General features: G+C 52.5%; 1 protein-coding gene across 1 annotated transcript in view; it reads left to right on the top strand.

Moving 5' to 3' along the window:
• Nucleotides 1-18,253, top strand: part of TRAPPC9 (trafficking protein particle complex 9) — a 329,454-nt gene that overhangs the window by 210,709 nt on the left and 100,492 nt on the right. Inside the window, exon 18 of the mRNA XM_006912937.3 lies at nt 11,935-12,045. Coding sequence (XP_006912999.1) covers nt 11,935-12,045 — 111 coding nt within the window. The remainder of the gene's footprint in view (nt 1-11,934; nt 12,046-18,253) is intronic.

Below are 18,253 nucleotides of genomic sequence, written 5' to 3'. Positions count from 1 at the left end.
GATGCTTCTGTAAGGGTGGGGGGGGGAATGACAGTTCTTCATCCAAAACTTTGACCTTCGGTTAACTGGGAGTCGGGGCGGGGGTGCCGGAAGTGCTGGGCGGAATGCAGCCCCCTGGAGACCTGTGCCGCTCAGGTCCCTGCCAGCAGCCAGCAGCCTTCGCAGAGCGGGTGCTGGTCCCCACCGAGCACGCCCACACTTCCACATCCCCTGGTGCCATGCGCTGCGGGTGGGACGGAGCGGGTAGCATTGTTTGCTCTGGGCATAGTGAAGGCAGCCGTGGTGACACACACGCACCTGAGTAGCCTTGACCCGGGAGAGAGCATCACTGCACCCCCGTCGGCTCTCTGTTCCACGGGGAAAGCGGAGGGGTGTTGTCGCCTGTGTGGACATTGACGTAAAACTCCCTGTAGAGTGACGCGGCCCCAGATGGCAGGTGCAGTTTCGGTTTGTGGGAGAGTCTGTCTTCCCGGCCATTGGGGAATGGCTTCTGTGAGGATGAGAGGCTTAGCTTGGGCTTTTTAGCATCACATTTCGTCATCTGTCACTTTTTCTGTCACTCTTTCAGTCCGCGAGTAGTGGTCATTTGCTCAGCTGGCCTCTGCTTTGAGTTCGCATCAAGCATCCAAGCACTTGCCCCGGGGACGCTGGGCAGCGATGGCCGCCGCACGCTCCCAGGCTCCCCCAGGCGCTTTCCGGGCGTTAGGCCTGCCCCGTTGTAAACCCGGGGTGTGTCTTTCTCGTCCCCCAACTCCTGCCGTCACCGCTCACATAACTGGTTCTTGGAAGCAGCACAGGTTGTCACTGAGTGGGGTTGTTTTCCCCCCTCTCTGTACCTGGCTTCCGTGTCATGGCCCCTGCAGCTGTAAACGAGTTTCAGGTGAGACAGACGCAGCCAGGTGGCACGGTGCGAGGGCGCCCCGGGGGGGCCGGCAGTGAGCTCGGCTGCTGCCTGGCTCCTGGCCGCCCAGCCCGTCGACCCTGCTCTGCTTTCTTTCCTCTGCTCTTGGGTTGAGATTTGGTCCCCTCTGTTCTCCCCCTCCATTCCTACGAAGTCCGATGGACCCCCAGGCCCTGTGGATCAAACCCGGGCTGTGTCTCCCGACGGCCCCGGCGCCCCGCCGCACGGCGTTCTGTGCGACTCCTCGGCGTTCGCCCACTCGGCCCCGCGCCTCCCTCTGGCTCCTGCGTCATCCCACTGGCTCGGAGCCTTTCCCGGCGCCTGTGAGATAAACCCGCAGTCCCTCCTGGGCTGTTCGAGGTGCCTCGAAGTCTGTCCTGGCCCTTCCTGTTCAGCCTGTTTACCCCGGTCCTCCACACCTCCTGAGAAAGACACCTGCTTGTCCTCGTCACCAGGATGTGTCAAGACAGTTTATTCCAATGTGCCTTCACGTGCATCTTTTTCTACAACTGTTCTTTTTCTTACCCTGTCTTCCCTTCACTTAACCTTCGGGAAAACGTCTCTATCGTTGATGATCTGTATTACCATTTTAGTAAAATTTTTCTGAACGTGACTTGGCTGAGTGGGTGGGACCTTCTGTGGGCTCTCCTGTCCAGTCCATATACTTCTAATAAAGCACTTACCAGACTGAACTTTTAAAACAACACTTTTAAATTTTCAAGTGCTATTCGAAGCATGCACTGAGCTAAGAGATGGGAAGGTCACAGTCTTTGTGTTTCATCGGCCTGATAGAAGCTCATTAGGCAGCAGTGATACCACGTGGAAGTTCGGATCTACATTAAGGAATGGCGAATCTCAGACATCATAAATACGGAAATAAATACCGAAGATTTCTTCCCCTCACCTCTTAATTTCTTTAAAAGACTATTGACTGTTTAAAGAAGGAATGATACATTTAATTTCTGTATCTCTCATATGCAGAAGCAAAATATGAAACAAAAAGCACAAAGAAATGAAAGAGGAAAGAAGAAGGGATGGAAGTTCTTATATGCAAACTGTTTCATGTTGTTTGTGGTTCGAATGGGGTAAGTTAAAGACGCATTTTGTAAACCCCTGAGCAACCACTTAAGGATCATCAGCCAGAAGGAATAAAATAGAATACTGAAGAATACTTAATTCAAAAAGGAAGAAAGAAATGTCAAGAAAGGAGGAGAAAAGAACCAGGAGCATATAGTCAATAGGACACAGATAGCGACGTGGTAGACGTAACTGTACCAGGAAGTACCCTGAATGTCATTGGACTACACAGTGCGTTTAAAAGTGGAAATCGTCAGGCCGTATAAAAAACCTACAGCCAACTATATGTTCTGCAAGAAACATTAAATATGCACCATTGGAAAGCAAAAATATAGAGGAAAAAAATGTGCCATGGATACACTAATCATGAGAAAGTCGGCATGGGTGTATGCATAGCAAACAGGTTGACTTTCAGGAGCAAAAGAGACGGAGAGGATAATTTGTAATGATAGAAGGTTCAAGTCGTCCAGGACACCTAGCAATCCTAAATGCAAATGCACTTAAAAGCGCAACTTCAAAATAAAAACTGACATCTGAAGGGAGAAGTGGAAAACACCACAATTACAGTTGGATATTTTAACACTTGTCTCTCAGTAATTGATAGAACAAGCAGAAAAACAGCGAAAATATAAAAAATTACATAGTTCAAGTAAACAATTCCAGCTTATAATTATAGGACATTAAATGTTTATATTAGAAAAGTCGAATGGCTTAGCATCAGTGATTTAAGTGCCCAAGTTAGATTAAAAAAATTAAAAAGAGCAAAATGTACTCAGAATAAACAGAAGTAAAAAAAAAAAGTGGATATCAATGACGTAGAAAATGAAAAAATAATATGTGAAGTCGGTGAAACCAAAAATTGATTCTTTGAAAAGATTAATAAAATTAAACGACAACCGAGATGATCAGAATTTTAAAAATTGAGAGAACACAAAGTATTAATAATGAGAATGAAAAAAGGGCCATCACCACGGATTCCGGAGACACTGAGATAATAAAAGTATATTATGAAAAATTAGATTCCAGTAAATTTGACAACTTAAATGAAATGGAAAAATTTTCAGAGAGACACAAATTACTAAAATTAACATAAGAAGAAAGAGAAGCCTTGAGATAGTCACATATCAGAGAGTTTAAATGCTTCATTTAAAAATTTCCATGAAGGGAACTCTAGGCTCAGATGGCTTCACTATGAAGTACACCAAGCTTTTAAGAAGGAAATACCACTTTTACAAAAAAATTCTTCCAGAAAATAGACAAGGAATACTTCCAACTTCCATTTTATGACACTAGCTTCACCCTGACGCCAAACCCATTAAGAGAAAATGAAAATTTAGACCAGTGTCCTCATATGTATATAATTGTAAAAATTCAAAACAATATTGAGAAATCGACTCCAGCAATATATATAAAAGGGATAATGCAACATGGCCAATTCAGGTTTCACCCAGCAACGTAAGGTTTTACCACTGAAAAATCAGTCGGTAGAATTTACCATATTACCAAAACAAAGGAGAAAAACAATGAGAGCATGTCAGCTGATGAAGCAAATTGTTTGACAGAATTTAACACTTACTTATGATAGAAGCTCTCAGTAAGCCAGGTTTAGACGAGAACTCCCACAGCCTGATGAAGGGCACCTACGGAAACCCTGGAGTTAAGTAGTTAAATCATACTTAGTAGTGAAAGGCGGGGCACTGTCTACGACCAGGAGCAAGGCAGGTGCATCTGCTCTTACCACCGTGTTCATTATTTTTCTGCCAGTCATGCTCAGAGCGATAAGATAAGAAAGCTATAACAATTGGAAATGAAAAAGTACAGTTACGGTTAGTCACACGGATTTCCATGATATATGTGATCATGTACATAAGTATCCTAAGCAATCTACTACCCCAAAGAAATAATTCCAGCTAATAAGTCAAATTATCAAGATTGTGGGATACCATGTAAATATTCAAAAATCAACTGCATTTTTACATAGTAGCAACTAACAATTTAAAAATGAAATTTTGAAAGTAATATATGCATTACTATAAAAACATAAAACACTTGGAGATAAATTATTAAAAAATATTATCTCTATCTTGAAAATGAGAAATCACAGCTTAGGGAAATTAAAGAAGACAATTGGAGAGATGTACCATGCTTATTGATTAGAAGAGTCAATTACTACTAAGATGCCAGTTTTCCTAAATTTGATTATAAATTCAGTGCAATCCCAATCAGAATCTCAGCAGGGTTTTTTTTCCTCCCCCACTGGGAGTGGGGGGTGGAAATTGATAAACTGTTTTTAAACTTATTTCATGGTGGAACAGCCTGTTGCCAAAGGAATAGGCAAATAACTTGACAAAAAAAGAGCAAAGCTGGAGGACTTGGGCCATGTGACGTTAGGACTCACCGTAAAGTGACAGAGAGAGGGTGCTGTTGTGGAGAGGACAGACAAAGGGGCCAATGGGCCACAACAGACAGTCCAGAAATAGACTCGCTCATACATGATCGTTAATTCTTAAAAGGTATGAAAACCATTTTATGTGGAATGAAAAGTCTTTTCAACAAACGGTGCTGAAAGAACTGGATATGTGGGGGGAATAAACTTTAACCCTACATCACATCACAGACATTCGTTTGAGATGGATTCTGGACCTAAACAAAGAGACCTCAGACTTCTTCCGAGGAAAAGTAGCAGAGTATCTTTGTGACTTTGGGACAAAGATTTCTCAGATGGGCTCAGAAACTACTAACCATAAAATAAAAAGTCGATAAGATGGATTTTATGAAAATTAAAAACTTGCTGCTCTCAAAAGGTAAGCTACACACTGGGAGAAAATATTTGCAATACATTTATGCAACAAAAGCCTTATATCCAATATATGTAATGAAGTCCTAAAAATAAATACTAAAGAGACAAATATAAAAAATGGGCAAGAGGCTTGGACGGATATTTCACAAAGGGAGCTATACAAATGGCCCTTAGTTGCTGGAAAGTGCTCGACAGATATTAAGTCACTGGCTCCTGGGATAGTGTGTGCGTCTGCTCTTCTCATTAATATTGATAATTTATGCAGTTTTTCTCATTAAGTTTTTTCATGGTCATGTCCTGGAAGAGGAAGAGGGAAGGGAAATCCTGTTTCTTTAAGGCCCGCTCTATTCCGGGAGTGTCCTTGTGCCCAGCGTCCCATGCAAACTGCAGGGAACCCGTCGAAGTTGGCGTTAGTGTCTGGAGATGTAACGTAACTCACCCCGTGCTACATGTTAAAGGGTGGAAGGAAGTGATCCGATTTGGATTATGGCCTTTTTTTTTTTGGATTTATCAGCAGAGCAGTTGTTTACTGATAACATCGTGACAGCTCTCCACAGAAAAATGTTATTCCTGGGGCACTGTGAGTGCAGATGGTTGGCATAAGGTGGAACACAAGGAAGTCGGTAATTGTTCTTTAGTCTCCAGATTACATTCTCAGTGCCACACGAAGAAGAGGTAAGATGCTTAAGACACTTGATCAAGCATTTAGTCATTTGAGAAACGTGAGTTAAACGTGGACACGGAAGGAGCCAGTCCAGGTGGGCAGTCATGGTCACGGGTGGTCAAGATGGCCCTATTCCCCCCAGTTCTTGGCAAGTCATTGGCCTCTCCTTCCTTGATGACGTGTCACCCAGAGGAATTGTGGCCTCCTTGGCGCCAGACCCAGTGCCCTCTGCCCCACGTCCCCTGAACTGGGAGCCCAGGGCCCTGGCTCCCGTGCTCGGGGGCCCTTCAGCCCCGCCGTGTCTTTGTAAGTGTCTCTCTCTCTCTTCCCGTGTCTCACTGCAGCGGCCGCCCGCTCATCAGCAGAGGGGGTACACATTGTTCTTTCCCCCTTCTCCCTCGGGGTGCTCGCAGGTCTCGGTCGACTTTTATTTAGGCGATCAATCACCTTCGAGGGTGACGCTTTACACAGAGCTGCCTGGGAGCGTCGTTAGGGACGAGCTGGAATGGGTTGGGCCTTGCCACCCTGGCTGAGCCTCCCTCAGGGGAAGCTGGCCCGTGCGGGTAAATGACTTGATCTTAGACATTGCTGCCACGAGCGGTGTGGGAACAACACCCCTCCGAGTGGGGCGAGGGGGTGTGACGGTTATTACATCGTTAACAGAAATCACGGTGCTTGACGTATCACCGCGCGCATCCCGGCCATTTAGAAAAATTCCATTTCGCCCGCAGGGCGGGGGTGGGGGGCACCGCTCAACTCCGGGGGGCACAGACACGAAGTCCAGGCCGTCTTAATGCTGGGCTTCGCCATGGCCGATCTTCGTTAAGTTGCTGAATTTCTTTATTAAATTGGTTTTGAATTTAACAACAATTTAGAAATTTTACAAGCCACAGGATTCAGAATCTGGCATATCTGCATCTGATTTCAAACTCTGATTCTACTGCCGAAATGCTCTGTGGTCTTGAGCAAGTCATCCATGTTTCTTTAAGCATCATCTTTCCTTCATCTTGACATAGAAACAACAGTGGTCTTGCAGGGTCGTGGTGAGCAGGGGTCCCTAACCTCTAGTCTGCAGACCGGTGCCGGTCCGTGGCCTGTTAGGAACTGGGCTGCACAGCAGGAGGTGAGCGACGGGCAGGTGAGTGAGCGAAGTCACTCCCAGCGATAGCATCACTGCCTCAGCTCTGCCTCAGATCATCAGGTGTTAGATTGTCACAGGAGCGCCGGTCCCTGGTGCCAAAAGGGTTGGGGACCACTGGTGGTACATAAGGTGTCTCATACAGTGCCTGACACAAGGTAGATAATTGGAAATGGTGGTTGTCATTTTTCTCGTGTGCGTGACCACATTCATGCAACCAATGTGTGCCACGTTCTTGGGACAGGGGGATAAGTCAGTGGTGGCTTCCGCAGGCCATCGCTCACCTCAGCACGTCCAAGGCCTGCTAGCCGGCCCTTCTCCACCTGTCGGCCTGGCTCCAGAGCCACGCGCGTGCTCCAGGCGGTCCTTGCGTTACGCTTCGAGAAACCCTGGTTTGCCGGATGGGGAGTCAGTCACGGTCTGCGAGGAGCTTCGAGAGCTCAGGAGCTCAGTGTGGCAGAGGGGACAGTGAACTTCTGTCACCAGAAGCACATTTGGAGCCCTCGTTCTGTTTTTCCTTCGCTTTCGGCTGAATTAAGGTCTTGGCTTAAGACGTACAGGGAAGCTCTCCATCCTGAAACTGGCTACTATTTTTTTTTTTTCTGGAAAGAAGACAGAATGAGAAACTAGGCTTATAGAATTTTAAAAGACCCCGGGAATGTGGCCCGAGGTGCCCGCGGCCCGACCACCTGTCTTGGCTGTGTTCACGTACTCCCACGTGTGGCCTGTCGCAGGCCCGCCAGCCAGCGGGTGGCCTCGAGGGAAGAGCCACACCTGCTCTCTGGCTTCGGCGCCACGGATTTCAGACCGATGCAGTCCCTGGCGTGGAAATGCCTCGTGCTCGGCCCTAGCTGAGTCCGTACGAGTAATCGGCCGGATCGCTTGGCTGGCAGGGCGGGATGCCTTTCCTTGACTGCTCCACGGCAGCAGCCCAGCTAACAACAGCACCCGCCCCTCATGCTTACGCAGTAATATCCTACTTGTAATTTCATGAAGTACTTTCATTTAATTTTTTTTGTTGGTGGAGCCTCCTAATAATTCCATTCTTGTCTCAATGGGGACACTGAGGCTCAGAGAAATGAAATGACTTGCTTAAGACGTTACAGTCATTACACAGAAAAACTGGGGTTCAGAACAAGCTTCACGCGCTCGGGCTCATCAAGATCGTTGTGGTGTTTATTTTTTAATTGCGTTTATTTGAAGAATTGTAAATTAACGTATAGCAAAATTTTCTGGTGCATAGTTTTGAGCTCTGACCTCATTCGGATTCGTGTATCCACTATAATCAGGATAAAGGACGCTTCTGTCACCTCCGAGACTTCATCATGCTGCTCCTTGTAACCATACCCTGCCCCACCCCTAACCTCTGGCGACCACTGACCTGTTCTCCAGCCACTCACTTGTCCACTGCTATAGTCTGGACTGCCCCAGAATGTTCTCTACATGGGATTATAATGTGTGTACGATTTCAGAAGGTGCACTTCGTTTTTAGAAAATACTCGCATCACACACCTTGTTCCCTGCCTCGTATCCTAGCCCACTTTTTACACAAGTAAATCTCTGTGGCAACCAGATATTCACAAGAGTAACCTGACAGCCCCTCATCTCAGCTGCGTAGTAGTTCTTGACGTCTAGAATATTCTAAATGCCGTATGGGTACCCGCTCTGCACAGTGCCCCTCGGGGGGCAGCTCGAGCACAGTGGGCAGGACCTGGAGAAGTAATGCCCTCTTCGTCTCGTGGGCACAGTCCCCGTGGCTCCTCAGAGGGACCGGTGGGGCCGAGCCCCAGCTGCCCACAGGGTGACCAGCTCAGTCACACAGCAGCCACGCACCGTCGTGGCGCTTCATGCCTCCCTGTGTCCCCCGCTGCCACTCCTCCTGGTGTCACCTCCCCAAACCCTCGTGACTCATCTGAGAAAGGTGCCTCTTTCAAGGTCACCTGTATTTCTTCTAAAGAGTCTTACATTTAACTTTTTTACATTTAATTCCTCATGCAGTGTATTTGAAATGCACTCGTTCATGGCGTGAGGCAGGGACCGCGCTTCCTGTCTGTCTGTAACCATCCGTGGCCGCACCGGCACTGTCCCCTCGGTCTCACACCTCGTCCCCACAGCGTCAGGGATCCGCTTCTGTTCTTCCGTCACGCCCAGCGCCACCGCCCTCGTCACTGCAGCTTCGTGACAGTGCTTGGCATCCGGTCGTCCGCATCGTTCTGTCACTTTGCACGTTCGTGGCCCTTTGCCCTTATGTGTACATTGTAGGGGTAGCGTGTCAGGTGTGACCGAAACCCTGTTGGGATTTTAGTTTTTCAAGTTGCGTTGAATTTATACAAAATTGGAAAGAAGTGACTCCTTTAAAAATGTTAATTTTTGTAATTCTTGAACATAACACATCTACGCATTTATTCATCTTCCATAAAACTTCAGAATTTTCTCCACAAATATCCTTCAGACGTTTTGTTCGATTTATTTCTAGGTGCGTTGCTGTTGCAAATCCACTTTCCTAAAAATTTCATTTTGTAATTGTTTTTAGTTACATGTAGGAGTGTTACGCTTTTGTGTGTGGGCGTGTGTCTTAACTTACCTCCACTCAGCAACCTTTCTGAACCCTGTTTTCTTCATTTTACAGTCTACAGAATATGACGAAAGTAAAAATATTTTTCGACTCCCCTCCCCTTTCTCAGCCTGCCCCCTCGGGAGTGTGCGATTTCACGAGAGCAGAGGTCTCATCTTCCTTGCTCACTTCCGTGTCCCAAGTGCCCGGGACAGTGCCTGGCCCACCCCGGGCGCCGGGCGCTCAGTAGGTATTGGTATTTGTTCAGTGAGTTAATCAATAAAACTCCCATTTCTCGGCAGAGAAGGTAGCATGTACTGACTGTGTTGAGGTGGTCGCACGTGCACACCCTTCTTACCTGGACCCCGTGTCTCTTTCCCACCCACAGCTCTACCCTCGGTTCTTCCCTGCTCCCCCAAACCAGGCAGGCAGGTGGGTCTGTCTTTCCAAGACTTGCTCTGATCTGGTTCCTCCAGGCAGCTTCCCTGGGCTTCCCTGTACTTCAGAAAGACGGATCCAGGAAAAAAAACAAAACAAAACAAATAAAAAGCAAGAATTAGTGCAAACTATTTGCTCAAATGGAGTATAAAACTTAAAAGAAAATCGTCCGGGTGATGTGGGAAGACACGCAGAGGCCAGACGTCATGGCGAGCCCTAGTGCAGCCTGGGACGGGAATTCATTTATGAATAATAGATAGAAAGCAAACACCCACCGACAGATCCTACTGTCAGCCATCAAAGGAGGAGAGACACTGGGCGAGGCACCCCACACTCAGACAGTGAGTCAGAGACAGCGGGGCAGGAGAGCCGTGTCGTCCACGCCTGCCGTTTCCTTGCCGTCCTGGGAGTGGAAACGAGAGAGATTTGGCCCCCCGTCCCCGCTTTTCAAAATCACTTCCATTTTCCTCCCCTGATAAATGTTTTACGAATCCCATCTTCCGATGAAAGGTTTTGCTGTGATTAAAGATGTCGTGAAGTTATGACAAAGGCGGAATGGATCATTCTTGGAAGCTCATTTTTCTGTGAGCTGAGTGGAGAGGCCTCTTGTAGGCAGTTGTCAGAGCTAATGAATATTTTCCAAGTGTCGAACCTCTGGAGGAGACGCCCCCACCCCGAGAGCCCACAGTCAGCCGGTGGGAGCCTGTCCTGAGGACGTGCCGGCAGCATCCAGCAGCCGTGCACAGCGAAGCCGCGAAGCCGCCTCCTCCCTTGGGAGCGGGCTCCATGTACGCACTTTGGAAAACGGATGTTTCGCAGGTGGCCTTTTGATGGTGCCTGTATGTGTGTGCGTGTGTGCGTGCGTGTGCGTGCGTGTGTGCGCGCACCCTTGACGAGTCCCCTTCTCTGGAAAGAACGGGACGAGGCTTGCAGCTGAGATATGCGTCCATCCACTGCAAAGCGAGAGGACTTCGAGTTCGGAGCCTGGAGTCTCAGTCGCCTCCTTGGCGTCTCCACCGTCCGTGGAGCCCCGTGTCCCTCCCCCGGGAAGGAGGCTGGGGGGACAGCTCCCAGGGCTGCTGTGACACATACAGTGCAGGCGGCCCGGCCTCCCGTGGTGTGCGCGGTCCCCCGCTTCCTCCATAGCCAGCACGCACTCCAGGAAATGCGTTTGAGAAGGCAGGTGCCCCCGGCAGCGTCCTGTTTTAAAGTCACACTGTGCTGAGAAGGACCCAGAGCAAAATCCTTTTCTGGGTCTTCTGCTTCTGTTGCTCCTCCCGTGTCTGCTGCTGTCGTGGGTCCGGCTGTCCCGTTTAGACCCGCAGACACGTACCCGTCACGCTCCAGCTGTGATACTTAGCGTTTGGGGTGCCGCGTTTGGGGTGCCGCATTCGTTTAAGCGGGTGTTCCAGCAAGTGGTGGCGAACACCCACGGGGCGTGTGCGGGTGGCGTTTTTGTTTTGTGTGTGTAGCTAACGGGTCCAGAGGCGGGAGGCAGTGTGGGGCTGCTTCGGCTGCCAAGGGTGTCCTCATCCCCCTGTCCCTTCCTGACCCCGCAGCTTGTGGCGTCTGTCCTCATGGCCTCTGAGTGGCACCGAGCTTCTTGGCTTCCTTCTCGTCTCTAGAGAGGAAGGAGAGGGGACAGGGAGCCCGAAGGGTGAGCACATCCTCTCTGACCTCGTCTTCCCTCTGGGATGGGAGGTCTGGCTCCACCCTTGCTGGCTAGAGCTCTGTCCCACGGACCGCCCCTGTGGCAGAGGGTCCTCTTTACCATCTGCAGTAGAGAAGACAAAGGAGGGGGCTTCCAGTGGGGGCGAGAGACAGACCAACGGTGTCTTCCACGGCTCTGAAGGGGAGTGAGAGGTGCGAGGCTCACGGCAGACTCGTGCACCGCCAGCTGGGGCTCCCTCTCCACGGACCAGGGCCCCGCACCTCTGGAACCTGTGGGACTCTGCTGCACGTTTGGGACGGTGACACACGTGACGTGTGTCGAATGGCGCTGCAGCCAGCTGCCTTCCTGCAGGGCGTCTTGCTCCCGCGCCGGGCGTCGTGGTCCTCACGTGTGCGAGGCTGGGAGGACTCGAGTTCCCTTCTAGGCTCACTCGGTTTGTAAAGGGCACAGCGGGGTTACGCAGGTGGCGCCAGGAACAACCAGGCTCTCCAAACCCACTTTCTGGCGCTTACAGTTTTGTTCAGAATGAGTCTCAGCAATCTTTTATGTCCAGGGGCACTTGGCATTTTTGATGAGTCGCATTTCTGACATCTTCAAGTAGTGGAAAAGCTTCAGGGAGGAGGAAAAAGCGAAGTCGCTCTCCTCTCTGCCTGACAGAAGACTGAACTTGCCTTTGTCTTTCCAATGCAGTACCCGGCAGTGCCACCTGCTCCTGGATGTCTTCAACTGCACCGAGCACGAGCTGACAGTCTGCGCCCGGAGCAATGAAGAGCTCACCCTGCACCCCAGCGAATGCCAGCGGTAAGTGTCCCCACGTGCTTGCATCCGAAGACACTGTGTGTCTGCTCATCTTCTTTTCGTGATGGACACATTGGTGTTTTTCTCTTGTCTGACCCTACCCCCCAAACGCCTAGCGTGGAACTCTTGAACCAGATGCATGCGCTTTCATCCCTCGTGGGTCAGTAAACATTAAGAAACCCCATAACTCTTCTTCATAAGCTCAAACCAAACAAAACACAAAAGTGCTTTCTGTCCGAGGTTTGGAAAAGGACCAGGGGAAGCAGGGAGGCTGTTTCCTGCACGCTCTCGGCTCTGAACCGTCACGCTCGCCGCATCCTTAAGGCTCACGCTCAGCAGCTGCCCTGGGGGGTGGGGGTGGGCGCTGGCACCGCTCAGTGCTCCCGGATGCCCACAGGACCTGGAGGCCTCTCGGCAGCCTGTGGTGACTGGCGTGCCCCCAGAGCTGAATCACTCCGGGTCTGGCTCACCACCCGGCCCCCAAAGGAGCGACAATACCCTCACTCTCCCTCGAATTTGTTTTTGGGGGCTGGGGGAGCGTTCAGGATGTCTAGGACTTGCTGCAGCCTGTGGGGTTTGGCCGAAGGGCAGACGCAGTCGGCATCGCCTCCCCATTACCGTATGTCGGTGGCCGGAGAGATGGCTCACCTCTGCGCGCCAGGTGGACGCCACTGGACAGGGGCGACGAGGCCGTGTGCCCGGCTCGGGGTGAGGATGAACTGAGCGCACAGCTCTGCGCGCACAGCTCCCGCGTCCCTGGCTCTCGTACCTGCCCCATGGGAGCTGGCCCAGAACCTTAGAGGGCCCTTCTCTGTCAGCGACGTCGTTCTGGAAACAGGCGCAGGCCCTTTCAGATAAGGCCCACAGGGAGCGCACAGGTCTGCCTCCGGGAGCGCGTGGCTGTTACGTACACTGTCGGTGTCCACTGGCTTCGTGGCTCCAGACGCCTGAAGGCCTGCCAAGTCCTGTTGGCCCTGTCCAGCCATCCTCTCACCTGACAGCAGGATCATCTTGTAGATCTCAAGAGTCACAGGACATGGGGAACGGGCTGGCGTCCCGCCCTGAGAAAGAGCCCAAGACCCCTGGAGTGGGGGCCTATTCCCGGGCTCATTGGGGACCGGGGGCCGTGCAAGCAGATGGCAGGCAGCAGAGCGGAGAGGCTGCAAGGTCAGGACGGAGGCTGCAGGCTCTCAGCTCGACGTGAGACACGAACAACCAGCACACGCACACGTCGTCGGGCGTGTCCGTCCCCCCCCCAGACCCGCTGGTTATTGGGGAAAGGTTGGTTTTTGCGCTCTTGGCGCTGTGCGTTGTGTGGATTTGGGCATAGATGGTATCATCACACGCGCAGAGTGCCGTGTGTCCGCCATCGCAGTCCTCTGCCCCGCTCCTCGGCCCTCCACGCCCCCTCCCGGGAGCCGCCGTTCGCTTACGGCCCCTCAGTGCTCCCTCGGCCGGCGGCCACGGAGCTGGGATCGCACAGTGCGGCCTCCCCACATCGGCCCCCTTCGCTTGGCGACACCCAGTTCGTGTTCCCCGCGGCTTCGCACGGCTCGACTGCTCAATTTTTCCGGCACTGGTTCCTTTTGTTCGGGACGACCGCGGTTTATCCACTCGCCCACAAAGGACGTCTTGGTTGCCTCCAAGTTTCGGGGATTCTGAATAAAGCTCTAAACATCCGTGAGGAGGTTTTGTGTGGATGTGAGTTTTCAGCTCCTTTGGGTAACTACCGGGCGTGCGATTGTTGGATCACGTGGTAAGAGTATGTTTAGTTTTCTAAGAATCGTTGTGCATTTTTCTAAGCTAAAGACAATGCTCGCTGTTTTTGCCTCTTTCACTGTGCTGTTTCCAGGTTTTGTTTCATAGCAGAAAGGAGGAAGAAGAAAGGAAAATCGCTGGGCGGAAACCGCAGTACCGCGCTGGGGCTGGAGGCTGCGCCCGGCGCAGTCCACTCCTTCCTCCCGGAGAGCCCCGCCCAGCGGCCTGCTAGCCACGCGTCCACCCTTTAAGACCCGGACCGTCCCCTGCTCCTCCAGCACTTCATCCTCGTGTCCTCTGCATCTCGCGCGGTCACAGCACCTGCTTTCATGTCCCTCTCTGCCCTGCGGCCACCTTTAGGCAGGGGTCCCGTTTTCTCCACCTCTCTGTGCTGCCATTCAGCCCAGTGCCTGGCCCAGTAGGGACGGAATCGTGTCACTAGTGTGTCATTCAGTCTAGGCTAAGTTACCCTGTGGTGACGGAAGACCCAGAATCTTACTTAGGACAAACAGCAACAAAAAAATGTGTTTCATTCAGGCCCCGTGTGCGTCACAGGTCGGTTTTAGCTCTGCTCCATTTTGCTTTCATTCGCGACCCGTGTCCTCTCTGAGACCTGCTGGTTTGGGCAGAGGGAAAAGAGAAGGCGTCAGGTCACCTGACAGCTCAGGAGCATTCTGCCGGACGTGGCCCGTGTCCCTTCCTGCACGTGCTGTTGGTCAAAGTAAGTCACAGCGCAGCCTGCAATCACGTGGGCGCGGTGGCCCGTCCTGCTGGAAGGGCACCGGGCGTTGGGGACAGACTGCAGTCCCACTTCATTCACATGTAAAGGGAAGGCACCACGCTTCTTACGGCTTCGTCTTTATCGTTCATTTTTTTTACTGTCTTTACAGGGTGGTGGCTTTTGTCCTGTATTAATATATCACGTTACAGTTGACGAAACATCCTTTCATTTTCTCTGCCATCATTCAGAAGTTACTGGAGCACCCACCATGTGCCAAACAGCGGGCCGGCATAGGGACATCTGATGTGGCACAGTGCGTGGGCGTGCTCGCTGTGGCGGTGGGTCCTTGTCATTGCAATCGGGGCTTACTGAGCCCCCGTTAAACTCGTGCTCCCCTGGCTGGTGCAGAGGAAAGCTCAGCCTCTGCTCTCAGAAGGCTTTGTCGTGGCGGGATCGGAGAGGGACGGCAGGTATGGACACCTAGCAGGTGCCGCGCCCTGGGCTGCCTGCCACACGCACTGCTCGGTTAGCTTCCAGCGGTGCAAAGAGCAGGCAGGCTCACACTCGTCTGTTAAAAGAGAAACCGAGGCCGTGGCTGGCCTGGCCCCGCGGGACGGGTGCGGCAAGAGCAGAGTCCTCCTGCTTCCCTCCATGCCAGGCGCCCTGGCAGGCCGGGTTAGCCCCGGGATGCAATGCAGGTCACTCGGCATCTGGGGTCGTGCAGTGTCCAACTCCCCTCCAGGATGAGAGGCGGTCCAGCCAGGCACCTCGTCTCACTGTCCTTGAACCTTCACCCCTGGCGTGAGGGCCTGGCGTGGAGGAAGTACTCCTTCATGTTGGTCAAATTCAACTTTCGTTTAGCATCCCTATGGCTTCTTATGAGTGCCTTTTTTTAAAGTTTTTTTTTTTTTTTCCCAGAATTTATATATACCAAGGACTTTTCTCTTTATGTTTCCTCCCTCAGCGAGCCCTCGGAGGGCCGTGCTGGAAGTTGTAATGGGTGCTACACAGCCCTCTACGCAAGTCTGTGGGCGTGGAAAATACTTCGCATTTTACTTAGGGCCAGGAAGATGCTGGAGGGTTGTGAGCGGGAGTACTGACGTCATGTGACCATTGTTTTCGGGGGGGTCAGCCGGTAGGTTCAGGAATGGAGATTCACACCCAGGTCTTTGTGACTCCGAATCCTGGGCACTGTCCTTACATCCGAGGCTTCCAGATGCTTCCGACACGTTTTCCATTGCTGGAGGTGGCAGCTCATGAGGCGGGCTTTGCAGGAGTTGGCCAGCGTTAACTCTCCCCATTTTTCCCTTGTTCCCTGGTGGACGTGGCTCCTTCTGGTCCACAGGTCTTCAGGAACCTGGGGAGGAATGGGACTCAGGCCGCGGGGGGCCCTCTCCCTCCACTTTTGGGTGTTCTACCAGGAAACGTTGAGGTTCTGTGAAGACGAAGCGCACTGTGGAGCTGTGGGGAATCTGTAACTAGAGCCTTGAGAGTGTCCGGGCCCGTGAGCGCTGCCTCGCGGGAGCTCTCCTCATGGAAACGTCTACACTGCGGGCTGAGTGTTGAACACAAGGGTGTTTATTTCTTTGATATTTATAGACATGTTGGAAACAACCAAAGTGTTGGACAATAGGGCATCATTAGTAAATTATGGTACATTTGTGTAATTGACTATTATGCAGCTATCAGAAATTACGTTTTTATGGAATTTGTGGTGCCGTGCTCAGTTGTCACAATGAGGGCAGCAGACACAGGGAAGACGGCAGCCTTGTGGACACACCCAGCAGGAGCCCAGCAGTTGTCCCCTCTGCGGGCGCCGAGGCCTTGGTCTGCGAGACTGGACATCCAGGAGCCCAAGGCCCCCGAGGGGCAGGGCACTCTGGTCCAGTTCTTGCACACACGCTGTGGGCCGTCCTTTGCGATTGTAGACCCTCCTGGGCCCGGTCACTGTGCCAGACCCCGGTTCTGGCCACCAGCCTGCCTGGCCACCACGCCATGGGCATTCATGGGGCCTGGGAGAGCCCGAAGTTCATGTCCAGGACCGGGGCCGAGACACGGCCCCACCTCCAGGTCCAGATTTCAGGCTGACCCCGCGTTTGTTCCTGCTACGTGGCTAAGGTCTCCCGCTTAACGGGTGGGAAAGGCAGGATGTAAGCTCTGTTTACAGTATGATACAGAAACCAGAAAAATCACGTCACATAAATGATATGCCACGTCCCCGTGATGGGAAGGAAGGGCACAGCGTTCGCAGTGAGAGGCACAGGACGGTGCCCGTCTTTTCTGCTTTATGGTGTTTGAAACACACACAGGCAGTTTGTTTAGACCACACCTCCCCGTGTGACCGCGTGCTCTTCGGTTCTCAGAGCGCCGTCATGTTCACAAATCCTGTTGCTCTGTGTGCATCTGGGTTTGCTCACTTGCTGTCCACCAGGAATCCCGTGTGTCTCCTGGGGATGTGGGGTCAGATTTGAGCTCGACACCTGCACGTCTCGTATTTCCTCTCCCGTTGTCAGGTAACTCTGCTGAGCACCCAGACGTCCCTGGGCGGTGCGGGTTGGGAGGTTCACACTGAAAATTGAGCTTGTTTGGAAAAGCAGCTTTCGGGCCGGTGCTTCCTGGAGGGGAGCCTGCAGATCCAAGGTGATCAGCCTGCAGATCCAAGGTGATCACAGCCACACGCTGGCCGTCGCCTGCAGATCCGAGGTGATCGCAGCCACACGCTGGCCGGAGCCTGCAGATCCGAGGTGATCGCAGCCACACGCTGGCCGTCGCCTGCAGATCCAAGGTGATCGCAGCCACACGCTGGCCGTGCATCTCACACGCGTTCCCTCTTGCCAGCTGTGGGGTCTTTTCTCGCTTTAGTTCACTCAGCCATCCAAGCCACCTCCGCGTCCCAGAGCGAGCATAAAACCAGGAGGATTACTGAATAACTGCTGGGCGGGGTGCTGTCGGCATTTCACATGTGACCCCGAGATCAAGCCTACCCTGTAAAGCCCGCAGGCTGAAGAGGGGACGAAACAAGCCCCGTGCACCAACAGCACAGAGGGTGACTGCCACCTGGACACAGGCCTTTGCCTGCGAACGCCCCCGGCGTGAGGTGCTCGCGAGCCCGGCGGAGGTGTTTGAGCTCGGGCTGGTGGAAGGGCAGGGTGTCGACATGCGAGGTGGTTAGTGGGGGACACTAGGCGTCGAGGTTGAAGAACCGGACCGTCCTCGTGGGGCTGAATGCTGGGCACGAGGGCACACCCATGCTGGCTGAGGACGCGGGACGTCTGTGTGCAGGAAGAGGGCGTCTTGGGGAGGGGCTTGGGGCCCAGGGAGCTGTGAGGGCCTGGGTGGCCACCCCTTCCATCGCTCGGTCTCAGACGCCCTGTCTTGGTGGCCTCTTCGTGCCCGCTCTGTCCTCCTGCGACGGGCGGGGCTCTCTGCCGACTGCACCCTCCCCATTCCCTCCTCGCTGGCCTGCGGCGGCGGCTGCCAGGGCCGGACTGGCCCCAGCTCAGCGTGTCCTTTCAGCTGTCTCTCACCACCACGCGACAAGCCTGTGACCGGCCACCACCTCACGTTCGGGGCCTTTCCGTTCACAGAGCTGGCCCTGTAGGGTGTGAATGGAGCCGGAAAATGCACAGAAACGTTTGGCAGATTTGGGAGTAGAAGGAAGGTGAATCTGATTACAACACAGGGCCTTCGGAGGGACGAACGGGGCAGCTGGACATGCAGGCGGGCGGCCGG

This window comes from Pteropus alecto, unplaced genomic scaffold (assembly GCF_000325575.1).
Source record: "Pteropus alecto unplaced genomic scaffold, ASM32557v1 scaffold105, whole genome shotgun sequence".
Classification (NCBI taxonomy): domain Eukaryota; kingdom Metazoa; phylum Chordata; class Mammalia; order Chiroptera; family Pteropodidae; genus Pteropus; species Pteropus alecto.
This window is presented reverse-complemented; position numbering and strand designations above follow the sequence as displayed.